Below are 18,727 nucleotides of genomic sequence, written 5' to 3'. Positions count from 1 at the left end.
GGCAATAAAGAGTCAAAGTAAAAACATATAGTTACTAGTATACAAAGTCAGGGAGTGCACCACTCCAGCAGCAAACTTCATGGGTTACAGGCATGCTCGTGCTAGTTATACATCAGCAACAAAGATTTACTAATTTCGAAGTGTGAAAACATAGGTACACAAAGTCAGGGAGTGCATCACTCCAGCAACAGATTCTCTGGGTTACAGACATGTAAGAGCTGGTTATACATCAACAAAGAGTTCAAATTTTCAAAGTGTGATAATATAGGTATACAGAATCAGGGAATAAACTACTCCAGCGACAAACTCATGGGTTACCTGCAAGTTGAGTAATTAATATTATTATCATTCTTTTTCTTATTATTAGTATTATTATTATTAATATAGGATATTTATATATGATGTTAAAACCTGGTTATCATTGGCAACAAAGAGTTACTAATTTCAAAGTTTGAAAGGATGGGTATAGAAAGACAAAGTGCAAACCTCCAGCAGCAAACTCGGTTTCCTCCCATTTGTGAGACACATTAATTAATGGTTCAGTGCACATAGGTGGTGTTTCCACATCCCTACAATGAAAGTGGGATCAGCCCAGCCCAGTACCCACAGGAGGCATAGTTCATTGAATATTTTATTTATTCAGAAGAATATGTAATTATGATAACACATTATTATTGACTGTTATGAAGTTTGAAAGTCATTTTGGTTTAAACATATCTTATTATTATTTATGAAAATGAATTGGGATTGTTGAAGTATTACTGCTTATGTTAACACCGCTCCCATGCAACATAAAATATAAAATGAAATGGAGGATGTGATGTCATCGATATTGACTATTGCATAAATATATTTTTAAGTACATATAAATATATACAGATTACATCAAATACAACTATTCTCTAAGTAGTCATAATTAGAGACTTACAGTTGTGTGTGTCTAACAATCTATTGTAGGAATATAAATCAATCACGAGAAGGTTGAGTTAATTTCAGTATTTCCCTGTGAAAGTTTGAAGGTTGTGTCTTGATGATATAATCGTGGACGGATTCAACTATTTTCTGGTTTACACAAGGAGTAAATTCTTTGTTTCCGTTAAAAAAATTATCCAGGTTATAACGGGTAGTTGATATCCACAAGAGCAACATGCACTGTCTATTAAATGTCTGTTATACTTATCGGCGTTTGGGTCGCTAGATCCGAGCCTGAGGCAGCAATGAACGTTTTGACAAAAACAAGAGCCATAATTAAGATCAATATAAATCTTGTTTTCGTTTTTTTGTAATTAGGTTTTAAAATTCTTTGAGACTGCATGACTCTTTGGAATTTGGTAGGGCATTCCATAAATTTATTGTGTCGGGTAGAAAGGGTTTGGCATAAGGGGCATTTCGACTGTAAATTTCAGAGTTATTTCAGAGTTATTTCTTAAACTATAGCTTGTAGTTTCGGAGACGGAGTAAATCTGAGTAGGTAAATTAATTTCTCTTTGATCACGAAGTTACCTACACAAAGTGTTTAATTATTAAAGACATTTACCTGAGTATGTTAATCAATTTATCTTATAAAATTTCATTAAGTTACCTCCACAAGATTCAGTTACATAGCAAATCAGTAATGAGCTAGGGTGAATTCATTCTATCAGACAGGGGAGTATGGTGTGTTTTCTTTGTTAATTACCTACTCCACTGTCTCATAACTGGGAGTCTCACAACTGAAAGTTCTCACAAATGGGAGTAGACCGCAAACTCATGGGTCATAGGCATGTTGCAGCTGATTATTTATTGGCCCAGAGACTTGCAGGTTGCGATACGTGTTTCCATGTGTATAGTTGAACACATCGCTTGAAGGAATTCTATCACAATGATTTCCAGATTATTGGGACGTTATTATAACTCTGACGTCATGATCAAGACACCGCTTATCACCGAAGCTGGTTAGGTATTCTTATTATACAGTTGTTAGGACTGTTAAAGGCCTACTAGAGGGAAACAGAGAGGAACCATACTTGGCAATGTGTGCACACCTAAACAGATAAAGCCACACAAATACCAGACACGCAAGACCCAATCTCTATAAAGTGCGCAGCGCAATGATTATAACCCGCCAATGGAGACCCATACGAACCGAGTGCGTTCTCGCGTTGTAATGCGTTTAGTTTTACGCCGCTTTTAGCAATGTTCCATCAATATCACGGTGGGGGACACCAGAAATGGGCTTCACACATTGTACCCATGTGTGGAATCGAACCCGGGTCTTCGGCGTGACGAGCGAACGCTTTAACCACTAGGCTACCCCACCGCCCCTCTCGCTTTGTAAATCTTACGATTTACTGTGTTTGGCTATGTTAAAACACAGCGTGTTTCATTCATCAATATACACACTTTAGTAGGGATTGTATCCCGTTTGTATATATTTTGGGTGGCTGTATCTTTTAATTAGAGAAAAAACCAACGAGGTACGAGTGATTACGGGAAATATGCCCGAGTTGAAATAATGTTCACAGTACCGAGAAGATGTTTAAAGACGGTTTGAATCTGATTTTTCTTAGTATCACCAAGCTGTTGAAGACAGTGGCGTCAACGAACAAAGCAGTGATGTTAACAATGGTTTGACAATGTGACAAACAAGGGAGACGAATCAACAGTCTTGACTATCATTACTCCATTTTTTGTTTGCGAGTTGACTTGTTGATGATGTAATGTTACACGGATTAAAGCTCCCATCGGATGCCCCAGGTAACGCTGCCTAACATGCCTAGAGCCTTCGGACTATATGTGCTTTTTGTAACGTTAGCTTCCTTCAGAAACGTGCTGTATGTTTGCACTAATTTCTCCTCAGTAAAATCCATTTCTTACGTTTCCTATCTCTATACCACTGAGACTGTAGTTACTCCACACGTACGTTAACAGATATATCACACTTTCACATATTAACTACATAATTGTTTGTTTTTTTAATTTCCAACAGTACTTTTTAATATTATTTCAGGTGTGATGTATCTGGTTCAGATTCACGAAAAATCGCATCATAGATCGATGTGTGCTTTTGAAATGTAATAGAATTTGTTTTTTGCATGTTTTGTATTACTTATCAACGCTATTACATTAGTTGTGATGATGTTTATTTTACCTCCACTCCCATTCTTTCATCCATCAATCCATTCTTTTGTTCATTCATTCAGTACGTCTTTCATTCACAAATAAGAATTAAAGTAATCATTTCATTGACATGTGAGATGTGGAACAAAATTAATGACTCACCTATATCTACCTACCGATACACCTACATACATACAGACATGTAAACATACACACACACGCACGCAAACACACATACTATGTATGCACGTTTCTAGTTATGTCGATATCCTCTAAAGGATTATATATACAATCATACATAGAAATGAGAATACGTGGCTGATGACAGGCTTTGCAATTATGGCTGTGATTACATCAGACGATCTTTTCTACGTCCATGTGTAAGACTGCGCTTATCGCAAGTACCAGTTTTTATTTGTCCGCACCTAACGCGAGATTTTTCTTTGATTGGAATTTGCTATGTCATGGTTCAGAGTACGTTATCGACTGCTCTCCAAGTTTCAGAACGACAGACATTGATCACGTGACTTGAGGAAAACATGGCGCAGCCCACAGACGCAGGGAGACTCGACGAACCAACAGAGCAAAAGTAAGATCACTAGCAGGATTTCAGATAACGTGATAATGCACAAAACTGTGTCAGATTTTTTTCACGAGGCGATTGTTCCTATTTAATGTCCTCTGACCTGGAAGGTAGGAAGTTATGATGTGTTTGTGTCACATGATGTTTGGGTACAACTAAATGTAACTGAAATGGCCATGAAATGTCATTTCGTAAAAACCCATGTACCCATGGTGATCTGTTTTGTAGGAAATGTGGTGCATGGTTTGTTGACATTTTTCTTTTCTTCTGCCGTATTGATATGAAATTTTGTTAGTTTTTAATACACCGCACATGTTGTAAGTTACGATTGATGTTACTCAAGCAGTAGTGTTCTCACGTCGCCAATGTTTACATTTCGGACAGTCAGTGATGTTATATAACCATGTGTTTTTTATCGGATACTTTCCAGTTTGTTACAAGGGCTGTGCAGCGTGCTATCAGAGTGGTGTAAGTTGGTCATACTGCGTAGTTTCTGGGGGATATGGAATTCGGTGAAGCCTTGAACTTGACCACATTATTAAGTTCATAGTTCATTCAGTTACGAAACAGCAAAAAAATATATAAAAATATACGGAATATTTGATGAAATTATGGTATGTGGTTGTTACTTTACGTCCAGTTACACAATAGCTGTTGAGTTTAGGTTTAGTCCTCGCCTTAAATAATGTCTATATGGTGTATTATAACCGTTAGATATTCCTTTCACTGACTGGTATATCGTCAGTGCATTGACCTGACACCCGTCTGAACATGATTGTGTTTTAGATGATATTTTATTATATTTTGTTTCATTACAAATTATTCACAAAATTAAATGCATTGTATTGCATTAACAAGGTTCTGAGGTTCATTTCTGGATATGGGTGGTGGGGTAGCCTTAGTGATTAATGCATTCGCTCATCACGCCGAAGACCAAGGTTCGATTCCCAAAATGGGTACGATGTGTGAAGCCCATTTCTGGTGTCCCCGGTGTGATATTGCTAAAACTGGCGTAAAACCATACTCGCTCATTTCTGATACTGATAACACTTAATATATACCTTTATTAAAGACATAATGACTTTATTAAAAAGAAGATAGTACCTGCCATTTATTATGGTTATCACTCAGTGATTGGGAAAGACAGTTTGGTCAATGTGCCAATGGCCCCCTCAATTAGAAACAAAATGGGCCATCTGAAAATATGATGGGCCCAATTTCCCAAGCCATGTAAATTAATACCACTGTAAACAAGTATCACGTTTTTCTTGTATGTCTGGTTTATTCTATGCTTAGAGGGGCAGTGGGGTAGCCTGGTGGTTAAAGCGTTTGCTTGTCATGCCGAAGACCCAGGTTCGATTCCCCACATGGGTCCAATATGTGAAGCCTATTTCTGGTGTCTCCCGCCGTGATATCACTGGAATATTGCTAAAAGGGACGTAAAACCATACTCACTCACTCACTCTATGCTTAGAAATATGTATTTTAAATAATATTACTCCGACCATCCCAACATCTTTAAATTCATACATTTTAATGACTTAGCAATTTTATGGGTATTTATTATGCAGTTATAATAAGGAGAAATCTTATTTTTAAACAAAGCTCTGCTACTTGATCAGGTAAAGTAGAGCATGCAATGTTCTGCATAATGAAACTCTCACTACCACATGGCCTGTGACCGAAACTGTTTCTTAATTTGCTAAACATCTTCAGATTAGTTTGGGTGGGTTTGACTTCCAAATGTCATAAACTCTCTCCAAAAGGAAGACTGAATTGTATATTCACTGCACTAGCCAAGGCATGTTGTGGTAGATTACTTGTTAAAGCTTCCACTCATCACTGCACATTATGCTGAAGACTTGGGTTCATTTCCCTTCATGGGTTCAATGATTCAAGTTCATTTCTGGTGTCACAGACTAAGATATTCCTGGAATATTGCTGAAAGCGGCATCAGAAGTCCTGGAATATTGCCAAAACTGGTTTCAAACCTAACTCATTACACCCTAGTGGCCAAGTGGTTTGTGTTTTGTTTCACTGTGCAGAGTTACTTCCCTTAGCTGGGCCTGTGTTCGCAGGTCTGAGATTTTGCCAAGTATGTTTTCATCAGCACTACACCCATACTCTTGTGTTTTGCCATCCTTGATCATCCAGTGTATGTGACTGTATTTGACTGCAGCTTGACTCAGGAGTGTTGATAAGACGTTAGTCCTGCATAATAGCGTTGGGAATTGGTTAAAATCTCAAAATTGATGATTGCTTCATTACAACCCGATCAATCATCATTGAAGGAGATGGAAAGTAATTGGCTCAGCGTCATTTTATGTCATTTATGAATTTTTCCTGGTTATTTTTGTTAATGCACAAAAACATAAAGAAAAACCATGAAGTTCTTTGGTTGTTTTTGGCAAATTTCACATCTTGAAAGGATGACTAATATGTTAGGAACATAACTTTCTTGGGTTTTTTAAAATAAATTCAATCATGACTTGGAACGAGCTTGTAGTGCTCATGAAATGTAACTGATAAAACCAACCTTGTGAAAAATATTGTTAATGCCAAAAGTGTTCCAGAATTGTTTGTGTTCGATTATGAGAAAACATGATCGAATGCTTGGTCGTTTAGTCACTGCGACCAATCTTCGATTATTTCAATTAATCGGACCAGCACTACTGCATGTGTAGGGTCTTCCTAAGGCAAGTGGCTTTAGTTCCCAGTATGCCTCTGTTCACACAGCAGAGACTGGGTACCCAGTTGGGTGAGCTGATAACGTGACTTCTAACACCACACTAGCAGCAGAGGTTGTCTACTCTCTACTCTATTAGTATTAGCTGAGAATGAAAATGATGAACTCATCCACTGACTGAGCTGATGATGATGATGATGAGTGAATTGGGTTTTACACCGCTTTTAGCAATATTCCAGCAATATCACGGCGGGGGACTTGATGTGATGATGATGATGAGAGAATTGGGTTTTACACCGCTTTTAGCAATATTCCAGCAATATCACTGCGGGGGACTTGATGGGATGATGATGATGAGAGAATTGGGTTTTACACCGCTTTTAGCAATATTCCAGCAATATCACGGCGGGGGCTTGATGTGATGATGATGATGATGATGTAAACTAAAGTCCTTTTGAGCAACTAGTCTGGAACTCAACTCTATATGAATGGAATATTCTAGCCTTCCTCCTCCCCATACTAACTTAGATCAGTGTGCAAGTAATGTTTATAAGCCCCTATAGTTCATGTACTATACCCCAACGTCAGTCTGTATTTTTTTGTATATGTTTGACAGTTTCTACACAAATACAACGTTTTAGAAATAGATATGTAGTATACATGCATTAGGTCTTAACCTTCTGTCCAAAGTGAAAAGATAGTAGACATGTCAGTAAACATTTAGTTGTGTAATTACAGTATTGTTTTCATTAGTTGGTGAGCTGTGAGAGTATTTCCAATTCATTACCACAGTTAACCCTTGAAGATCTGTGTTAGAATTGATCTTCAGTAATAGGGCTGCAATGAATACACTATGTGGTGAATATGATCCGTATCATGAATATTGGGTAACGAATACGAATAATTATTCACGAATAATTGTAGTTTAAGTGACTGATGTACAATATGGAACGCCCATGTTGACAGTGTTAATTTGTCACAGCAATAACCTGGTTGATCTCATGACACTCAAATTTGGTATGTAATAGTTATAGTTGACAGTACCATGTGCAGTCTTGGCAAACTAACATGACTTGTGCTACTGCAAGGCTAGTACATATTCCATTCTTGCATATCTCACTTTCAAAAAGTACACAAGGGTTCAAGTAAAACATGCTCCCTTAAAGAAATCGTAAATATTCGTTAATATTCGGTTCTGGTGACCACGAATAATGAATTGAATTCATGAAGGGCTAGGGTTCGATTCACCGAATATGCGAGTGAATCGTTACAGCCTTATTCAGTAACCAATGCTTGTCATAAGATGCCACTAACGGGATCGGGTGGTCAGGATCGCTGACTTGTGGCTTGGTTGATACAGGTCATCGATGCGCAGGCCGTTGATCACCGGATTGTCTGGTCCAGACTTATTTACAGACCGCCGTCATATAGCTGGAATATTGCTGAGTGCGGCGTAAAACTAAACTCACCCACTCATTACCATGGTTACTACAGTCATATTATTCCACATTTTGAAAAATATAGTCAATTATATATTCATGTTGTCAGCTTTTGTTGACAACTGTTACCATTGTTAATTTTCTGCCTATTGCAACTGAAAGTAATATAATGAGAAATAGACTAAATCAACCAGTCGTGCAAGTTAAACTATAGCTGGTTGATTACTCCTTGTTAGCTGGTCTTCATGGCGAAATAATTCATCACTGTTTTTATGGTATCATGACACTGGTACTATGACCACTTTTCCGTCCTATTTCAGTTTGGAGTATGTGAGACCTCGTCATTGGATCCAGTGGAAACCTACATCAATGGCACAGCTTGTGCAGGTTGAGCAGCGCATTTTAAAATGTAAGTAGAAATTAGGAAGTTTTTCAATGTAAGGAATACAGCTGCAATACATCACCAGTTGTTCAGTGAATAGATACAGCACCACAGCATTTGTACCTGTTTTGGGGCGGTGGGGTAGCCTAGTGGTTAAAGAATTGGCTCATCACACTGAAGACCCGGGTTCGAATCTCCACATGGGTACAAAGTGTGAAGCCCATTTCTGGTGTCCCCCGCCGTGATGTTGCTGGAATATTGCTAAAAGCGGCGTAAAACCAAACTCTGTCAGTTGTACCTGTTTTACAATGACAAATCCAAACATGGATACAATGTGTGACGCCCATTTATGGTTTTCCCCTCTGATATTGCTGGAATATAGCTCAAAGCAGCAGATGCCCTTTATTTATGGGTCTAGTGAGACTCTGTTTTTGAAAGTCAGGCAGGGTTGGAAGTTTGTTATGGCGTAATGGTTCTGTTTCAGGTGTGAAGAGTGTGATGGACTCTCGTTTTGTGACAGTAAGGTCGACCCAGTCTCGTATCTGGTCTGTGACTCTCAACAGGAAGGCCGAGAACACTCCCCTAGTGATGGTGCATGGGATGGGGGGTGGGCTCGGCCTTTGGGTGCAGAACATGGATGCTCTGGCACAGAACAGACCAGTGTATACATTTGACCTCCTTGGGTTTGGGCGGAGTTCACGACCCAGTTTCAGTAGTGATCCGAAGATAGCTGAAGATGAGTTTGTACATTCTATAGAAGAATGGCGCAAGGAGGTGAAGCTAGAAAAATTCATTCTATTAGGACACAGCCTAGGTGCTTTCATATCGAGTTCCTATGCAATCCAGCATCCAGACAGGGTAAAGCATCTCATTCTTGTGGACCCCTGGGGGTTTCCGGAGAAGCCCCCAGACAACCAGATACAGAGGCGGGTCCCAACGTGGATCAGGATGATTGCTACAATGATGCAGCCTTTCAATCCTCTGGCAGGGCTGAGGGTGGCTGGCCCCTGGGGTGAGTCTTTCTCATGTGTTGTCCATAGTAACCAGGGCCCGGGGGGTGAGTCTTTAAAACATGTTGTCCATAGTAACCAGGCCCCAGGGTGAGTCATTCCCACGTGTGATCCTTAGTAACCAGGCCCCGGGTATAAGTCTTTCCCACATGTAGTCCATAGTAACCAGGTCCCTATGTTGTCCATAGTAACTAAACCCTTGAACTTTACTTGTGAAGGTCTGGGTTAGAATATTGATCTTCAGTAACCCATGCTTGTCGTAAGAGGCGGCTAACGGGATCGGGTGATCAGACTCACTGACTTGGTTGACACATGTCATCGGTTGCAAATTGTGCAGATCGATGCTCATGCTGTTGATCATTGGATTGTCTGGTCCAGACTTGATTATTTACAGACCGCCGCCATATGGCTGGAATATTGCTGAGTGCGGCGTCAAACTAAACTCACTCACTCACTCCATTGTAACTAGGCCCAATTGGGATAGAGAACTTTGACAATGGGCCATTTTCAGGGTTATTAGCCATTTTCTGAATTAAGAATGGGCCACTGCCCTTGCATATATTGTAAACTTCAAAATTTTAAAGGGCCATTTTTTATTCTAATGGGCAAAATGGCCCATGGCCCATGCCTTTCCCAATCCCTGCCTCAGAATGATCAAATGTTTCATACAATTTATTTGTTAAGTGTGCATGGTATACAACCTGTACGAATAATGAGAGCGTGAGTTGGGTTTAACGGGAAGTCGATCAATACCTGAACAAATAATGATTGAGTTAGTTGGGAACAGTTCCTGAACCAATAAGATTGTCTTTTATATTTCTCTCTCCTCTGTTGATAGGTCCAGGTCTGGTCAAACGTTTTCGCCCAGATCTTCAAACCAAGTTTGCTGATCTTTTCGCAGATGAAACGATATTTGAATATATCTATCATTGCAACGCTCAGAAACCAAGGTATGTCTTGTCACAAGTCTGCTGATGATGTCAGTCAAAGCATGATAATTTTACCTGTGCATTGGCAGTGATGAACAAGTCATTAAATACAATACATCCTACCATGAATTGTCAGCCATTTTCAGCAACATCAGCTTTTCATAAGAACCGACTATTACATTTGAATGGTAGGACTTTCTTTTGTGTCATTTGCATGTACCACAACTGCTTAGATTTCCCGGATGGGACTCAACCAAACAAAAGTAATAAAATTTGTTCTTTACTAAGAAAGTGTAATCCTAAATATAACATATGTTACAAAACTGCTTAGATGTTTGCTTGTGATTTCAAATCAGTGGATGATCGTTTCCAGATTTGAATACTCACTGAATGTCAACATTTAGCTTTAATATTGCTGAGTGTGATATTAAACAACAAACTTGTCCTTGACTTGTCTAGATGTCACTGCTGGTCTGTTGCTGAGTGAAGCATAAACAACAAACAAAATGGGAATAATGGATTCTGATTGGTCAGTCAGTGGTCTCAATTAGCAATAGCCACCACTAACAGCTGGCAATATTTGAAAAAGAATGTACTTCTTTCTTTGGAATATTGACATCGTCATGACCCTTGGGTCACGTTAAAGCAGAGGAGTTATGTTATTATAGCAGTTAGGATCAGTCCTTGGTGCCGTTGTACAAAGTGATCTTAGCACTAAGGGGCGGTGGGGTAGCCTAGTGGTTAAAGCGTTGGCTCGTCACGCCGAAGACCCGGGTTCGAATCCCCACATGGGTACAATTTGTGAAGCCCATTTCTGGTGTCCCCCGCCGTGATGTTGCTGGAATATTGCTAAAAGCGGCATAAAACCAAATTCAATCAGTAAGTCAGTCAGTCTTAGCACTAAGGTAATTTTAACCCCCAAACCTAACAGTCACATTGCTAAGGTTGCTTTGTACAACAGCACCCTGGCAACCAGTAACTCAGTGAGGCAGTGGATGATCGTGACAGAGCTGTGAAAGCCTACCAGACTGTACTACTTTTTACTCCCCTATTTAACAGCCCATCAGCGTAATCTGTTTCTATGCATTTTCTTTTTAGTGGAGAAACTGCATTCAAGACGATGCAGATGTCTTTTGGCTGGGCAAGAAATCCCATGATAAACAGAATAACAGATGTTGCGCCTCAAGTCTCGATGACCTTCATACATGGGTCAAGGTCATGGATTGACCAACAGATAGGTCACCATGTTAAGAAGCTTCGGAGTGACAGTTATGTTGCTGTGCAGGTAAATGTAATTTCACTCTTACCCAAGTTTTCGTTATATGCCAGTTCAACAATTTAATATGTTGATTCTCATGTCAACATTATGTTGGGCTCAGTGTTAAAGAACAAGGTGCCAGACACAATCTTTAGGATTATTTTTGGGTATAACACAGCACTATTTTGTGTATTTAAGACTCGACATACTGTCCTTTTGACAACATACTGCAATATAGCCTCACCTCGAACATCATTTTCAACAAAGAATTGTCTATGAACATCATAATGTAAGTTAAGGCCAGACCAATTTTATTTCTTGTTTTACGGATTTTTGTCCTCAGAAAACAGAAAGGCAGGAGGAAAAAAAATATAAATAAAAATCACCAGTCAAAGAAATATTCCTTTTAAATACTAAAAGTATGTTACTTTTGGAAAGTTATAAGCAATCTAAAAGCACTTTCTTGCACATTTACATTTTTGGCCAATAAATATAAAAAAAATAATTTTTTGAGCGGGAAAATTAATTTATATTTTTTTTCTAATTCTTGAAAAAATACGACAGGAGGATCCGTAAAACAAGAAATAAAAATGATGTTATTATACAGCCTACCTATAAGTGGCTGTTTCTTCAGATATGGGGATAATATTTGTCCAGCCTGTGGAAGATATATTTTAATGGCTGGTCAATGCTAAAACCATCATTCACAAGTATATATGCCTACGAAAGTAACAGCAGTGATGGGGTTTTTGTATTCTTAAATGCTGTTGCCTATTTACATTTAAAGATCGTACTAAGTAAATTTATGTTTTATCCTGTCATACAGGGCTTGGTAATATAGTTGTAGGCCAGGTAACTTTTTCTAGTTGTCTTCTCTGTGTTTTGTGGTCTGTCAGTGAATATATTAATTCAGAATGTTACAAATGTGGCTGATGTGTCTAAGATGCTGAGGGTAGGTAGGTATATAAGGTTTTAGGGCGACCTTGGGCCTTAAAAGGCCTATATGCGCCCAACACTTAACAAACTGTTATAGTTTTGTTCAGTTAAATTACGTTACGAAGATGCTGAAATTTGTTGGACAGAGTTGCTTCCCTTTGGCATTCCTGAATGACTGTAGGTTTGAATCCTGATTCCTCCAGATTGTGTTTCTAAGTTCATCAGCGATAAACACTTGCTCTTATCTTTCAGCAAAGTGGTAAATGCCTGTGATCTGCTTGACTGCGACTTTCCTCCCTAATAAATACACCTGGATATAACTGAAATTCTTTTCAATTAAGGCACTGAACCAAACTCACTAAATCTATTTTATCACTTTATATTTGTTACAGAGCATCTCTGGTGCTGGTCACCACGTGTATGCAGACAAACCGGTGTTATTCAACAATGTGGTCCAGAAGGTGTGTGACAGTGTTGATACCCCCACTCGGAGGAGGAAGGACTCTGAACGGACACGTTCTCGGGGCATTAGTCACACTCTGTCTGACAACAGCCAGTCAGCCATAGAGGAAACCTCACTTAATGCTAACTTATGACATGGCTAGCCCTTAGATACACTTTCAGTCAGTACGTTTGTTATGTTTTTATCTGTGAAGGAATGCATATTGTTCAATTGTGATAAGATTATTGAGATATTGTGTTCGAATAACCAAATATAATAAACATTCTCGTGATGTCCAGATTTGATGAGGTATATTCAGATCAGTGTGGGATATATAAATATTGTTTATTTATACTGGTTATTTATTACAGACAGGAAATAAGAAACATGAAAAGTTAAGACTTCATAACAAAATAAAATCTCATGCAGTTTGGTGTGGCATTAACTAATAAAGTCTGTTCCTATAAGGAATGAATTGTCTAAGCATGCCTGTTGTTGAACAGCACATATATGAACTTTTATTCTCAGGTTGATGTCAAATAACAACAAAATTGTGGTGTGTGGGCATTATCTTTGACAATCAGGCCTTGGGGGTGTTTGTCATTCACAAAAGGGAGGTCACTCTCCGTTGAATGCCTGAGAGTGGAAGCTGAGCTTTGACTAATTTAACAGTGACTATAATTTTGCATGCAAGAGAAAATCATCCCAAACTGGCCTTTTATGACCATTGTGATGTCATCTGTTAACATGACTTCACAATCAGATGACATCACTCTGAAACTGGTTAGCTTTACTTCCTGTCCATAAGACATAGCTTTATACTGTATCAAATATTAAAATCATACATTTTCTTGTCCGAAGTATCAACACTTTAAACGTTTAAAACTCTTTGGCAAGTCTCAGAGTTTTAAACCTTCATGGACACGTTTATATATTTAAGATTCATATCATATCCTCCATTAAATGTCTCTTGTCTCCTGTAAAAGCTTGACTGACTTTGCATGATCTCCACATGTTATATTTTCATCTGCATGCTCTGTGATGATAAAGTGATTGCTTGAATATTATTTTGCACCTGACTGTTAAAATAAATCACATTTTTTGCAAGGTATAATTCAGGTACATAGTTTTGATTAATAAACTGTATGGTTTTGCAAGTGTAACTGAAAATATCTGAATATTTTGTCTTCATACAAAATGCCAGCCTTAGACTTGGGGAAACTGGCATCTTCTGTAGGTTTGACGAAGTCTTTCAAACAACTGAGCCTATGATGTTTGTAAGTCTGTTGATTGATGAATTCGTTCATGCATAGAAACAATATCTGCTTCAAACAGAGTCAGACAAGGTCTTGAAATAGGCACCAGACCTTGGAGAATAGTGTCTGTTTACTTCAGAAAAGATTTTCAAAAATTGTCATTAGCATCAAAGTTTCACCACAGTTTTCAAATCTCATATTTATTTTTGTAACTTCACCTGATGATCAAGTCATGTGTGTTTGTCTTTACGCCCAGCTGAATTGTGTTCAAATCCAGTTTTCATTTCTTACTTTCAATAGAACATCTCTACTTTAGATGGAGTAGACATTTATTTATCAAGCCATAATAAGTTAATTTTCTATTTGCTCACCTCCAAGACCACTCAGTTTGTCACCATAAAACCATTACCGGTATTACATTCTCTAAGTAACCATGGAAACCTGTAGAATTGTGTTTCTGAGCCTGTGAACAGCATGATCAGATTTTACAAAAAGATGAAAATGGAATATCCCTTGCAACTGATAATCTTTATTGTGGCCTTTATTGAAGTATAATATCTACCAAAACAGTTTGTTTATATTGTATTTATATGTGATATAAGTTAACGTGTCATTGAGGTAACCATGGTATCTGGTAACTGTAATCAGTCTCTGTTTGGAATTGTGCCATGTTCTCACTGACTTCTCGAGCAGTGCATGAAGAGATTTGGAATTGTGTGAGCATACACAGCCTCTGTATAGAGTCGTTGCCATGGTAGCACTGACTTGTCAACCAGTGAATGTACATATTTCTAACTGTTTGAGCACACACAGCCTCTGTTTGGTGATGTTGCCATGGTAACAGTGACAACTCAAATCGTGATTGTAGATATATATATTGTGTATGGCAGAAGGATGTGCCTTTATTTATACGAAACATGATTACCTTGAACATCATGATTGAAAAAAGACTTATTTTGGAGAAAAGTTATTTTTGTATGCTAGCAAGGTAATTCATAATCCGGCATATTTGTGTCATAAATACATACACTATATGTTAGTGTTATTTCACATCTCATTTGTCACTTTATAATATGAAGCTAATGTGAGTGTTCTATTTTATTATTGTTGCAGTTTTCATGTTGTTACATGTGTAATATACCACATAATTTTATATTATTTGTATATATTGATATTGCTTTTATTACCTTCTGTTTAGCACTCCTCAACAAACTAAAATAATACAAGAATCAGAGCTCTAAAGTGGCTTTTCTATTACTTGTCATTTTAAGATTTTAGATTTTTGTGAAACTATCTGGAATATGAGCTCACATATATCATGCCCTTGATAACTTTCCAACTCACGTAACTCAACCACCTGTCACAAAATGAGACAAAATTCTTACACAATATGCTGTTAACCTGGCAACTTGGAACATGGAGAATTTCACACCGAAGTTGCATTGTCAGAACACCTGTCATTGATAACACCAGTAGTTCATGGAATGGTGCTTGAGAGATGAGTGGAAAGGAAGTCTTAATGAGCATGGCTGTAGTGATAACAGCCAGAATTTGTTGAGTATGGTTTCACGTCGCTTTTTGTAATATTCCAGCAATATCACGGCTGGAGACACGACAAATGGGCATCACACAATGTACCCAATTTGGGAATCAAACCTGGACCTTTGGCATGACAAACCACTAAGCTACCCTATGGCTCGAGTGAGTGAGTTGGGTTTTACGTCGCTTTTAGCAATATTCCAGCAACATTACTGGCATGACAAACCACTAAGCTGCCCTATGGCTAGAGGTGAGGTGAGGTGAGATGGACCTCTAACCACTACACCACAGAGGCGGTCCCCATGGCTAGAGTATGTGCAGAGATGTATAGTGTAGTAGCTGACTGTCTGTGATAATAGCTGGCATCATTACTGGGGTGAGTGAGTGAGTAAGGTTTAGCAGTATTCCAGCAATATGGTGGCTGGGGACACCAGAAATGGGCTTCACACATTGTACCTATTTGGGTAATCAAACCCGGGTCTTTGGCATGACGGGCAAACAATTCAACCACTAGGCTGCCCTGCATCTTCATTACAAGAGCATAACAATCAAACAAATTTGTTTTATAAACTTTCTTAATTACTGTACTGATTGACATGAGAAAAAAATAGTTATTTTTCTTTTGAATTAAAACATCTAAAAAAAATAAATTATTAAAACATTTTGCTTAAATCAATATTTCCAGTCTAACATGGCTTTCTTTTTTGGAACTTATGCAATTTAAGGGTAGTTCTATTGAAATATAATTAGAACATAATTCGTTTTACTGTTTGTTGGTCAGGTTTATACATGAATGGATCTTTGCATTAACCTTAAACCAAAGAACCTTTACAATATTCTTAGCTGCCATGACTTGGAGTAAAGAATGCTGTCAGATGTGCCATATATACTTAACCCCCAAGTGAATAGTTTGAGGTGATATTTCTTCAGTTAAACACCCCCAAATATTCTTGGTTCCTGACATATCTAGTAAAATATATGGTGGCTCTTACTTCAGGATATAATGCAGATCCCAATACACCACCGTTTCACTTGCGGATCTGAAAATCTTTTAAAGAAGATTTGTGTTTAATAATGTGGTTTAGTTTATGTGGTTCTAAACACACTCCTGTCATTTAGGTTTTGGATAGATTTATACAACAAAATGTTTTTGGGGTCAGTCAGGGGCACAGTTGTTGAGATTCTTTTTGCTGTTGTTGAACACTTTAAAAAAACTCATTGTGAATATATTTTTATTATAGTTGTTTAAAAGTTCAATACTGTCACCGACCACTAGGTTAATACTGTCACGACCACTATGTTAATACTGAATTGTTTATGCTTGGTTGGGTAGAATACCTACAGCCCAGATAATGGATAATGCCGTTACCTCTTTCGTGATGTGAGTGTCATTAAATTGTGTTGAACAAGTGTGGCACTTTATAGATAATTTTCAATAAAATTGATAATTATATATCTTTGTCTTGTGTCATTTATTTATGTTGTACAAGAAGGATATGTAGTTCTTAAGTAAGTATTTGGAGAATTGGAGAGCTGAAATTTTTTCATTTTGCAATCCACTTTTGTAGCGAAATTACTGGATAAATTTCAGTTTTTGTCATTACCAGTTAATGGTAGTTAATATATGAACAGCTAAGAAACAAACACAGTGTTGTTGACATAGAGACCTATTTACAGTGAACTTACCTGATGAATCTTGGTTTGTTTGTTGTTTAACAGCGCACTCAGCAATATTCCAGCCATATGGTGGCAGTCTGTAAATAATCGAGTCTGGACCAGACAATCCAGTGATCATCAGCATGAGCATCGATCTACGCAATTGGAATATGATGACATGTGTCAACCAAGTCAGCAATCCTGACCACCCAGTAGTCGCCTCTTGTGACAAGCATGGGTTACTGAAGACCAATTCTAACCTGATGAAGTAAAGAAATTTGTCTGCTCCATCGTTTCCAATCATTTAGTCAGTTGGAGTTCCTATCATTGCATTGAGAACAAACTGGTTATGTATAAATATGTTTTTATTCTTCTTGATAATGACCAAATTATTTTATCTTTCTCCAGAATTGGGGATAGTTTCACATCAATGGAAGTGGGCTGATTTGCTCCCCACCCTGTCCTTGGTCCTTGTAGCACCTGCATTTCACTTCATTTGCACTGCAACTGATAAGTAGAGCAGTCATTGCCTGTTAAGACGGCCATCATTTATTATGGCTGCTGATGACTGTTCAAGGTTGTTGTTTTTAGGAGAGGTATTTCTGTAGGTGAAGTGTTTGGTACCACTCCAAAGGCTCAGGTCCTGCGCCTAGATTTTCGAAGCTCTCTTAGCGCTAAGATATTCGTAAGTGCCATACATTAACGTTAACTTGCGAGTATCTTAGCGCTAAGAGAGCTTCGAAAAAATCTAGGCCCCTGTGCTGTTTGTCTGTTCAGTGACCTGTGTAGGTGACCCCCTTTCCCTATGGTACTGATACAAAAGCAGCAAATTTCCGCACCCCTTCACAATACATTTGTCATTTTATACCAGTGCTCATCTCGAATAGCTGCAAAGTTAAGCAGTACTCATTCACTCACTTGCTAATACCAGCGCCAGTCATCTTTTGTCAAAGTGTGATCCTCAGCAAATCTTTAGTTATGTTAAACATCAAACACAATACTTTCCACAGAAAATTTAATTTCATACCTATTGGACTAACTTGTACTTCTCAAAGAAATCGTCTAAGGTATATCCAGAACCTTTCCTGTGGTGCTTCTTGTGGTTAGACCCTTCTTCCGTTCGCTCTGGCTTTCCAGTTATATGAAGGAGCTAAACTCCATGGCCTGTGCCAAGTGTTTCTGACCTATCTATTAGCACCGCACATTATCATTCAAAACAGATTTAGGACACCATCAGAACTTTCTTACAAAGCCAATGCTGCCAATTTTGTGGCATAAAATATATTTTCAGTGTTGCTTCCATTATTTGGACGGTGCTTGGGAGTATTTTTAATTATTTCAATTAATTTTTCGTTATTTCAATTATTTTCTCGTTACTTCAATTATTTTCTCGTTACTTCAATTATTTTCTCGTTGCTTGAGTATTTTCTCGTTACTCAAGTGTCTGTTAAAAACTTGAAATTTTGAGTATTTACTTGATGCTTCGAGAAAATAGTTATAATATTTTTCGTT

General features: G+C 38.0%; 1 protein-coding gene across 2 annotated transcripts; it reads left to right on the top strand.

Annotated features, from left to right (window-relative positions):
* Positions 1-3,583: 3,583 nt before the first annotated feature.
* Positions 3,584-17,012, top strand: LOC124287894 ((Lyso)-N-acylphosphatidylethanolamine lipase-like). Of its 2 annotated transcripts, none has more exons than XM_046724377.1 (6): positions 3,584-3,688; positions 8,128-8,216; positions 8,674-9,201; positions 10,038-10,149; positions 11,227-11,413; positions 12,715-17,012. In XM_046724377.1, the coding sequence occupies exons 1-6, from the start codon at positions 3,639-3,641 to the stop codon at positions 12,916-12,918; spliced, it is 1,170 nt and encodes a 389-aa protein (XP_046580333.1). In that variant the 5' UTR covers positions 3,584-3,638; the 3' UTR covers positions 12,919-17,012. The 2 variants fall into 2 exon arrangements, with proteins under 2 accessions (XP_046580333.1, XP_046580332.1); XM_046724376.1 differs by lacking the exon at positions 3,584-3,688 and adding an exon at positions 4,025-4,150.
* Positions 17,013-18,727: the final 1,715 nt, after the last annotated feature.

This window comes from Haliotis rubra, unplaced genomic scaffold (genome assembly GCF_003918875.1).
Source record: "Haliotis rubra isolate DU_JTF1 unplaced genomic scaffold, ASM391887v1 Scf408, whole genome shotgun sequence".
Classification (NCBI taxonomy): Eukaryota; Metazoa; Mollusca; class Gastropoda; order Lepetellida; family Haliotidae; genus Haliotis; species Haliotis rubra.
This window is presented reverse-complemented; position numbering and strand designations above follow the sequence as displayed.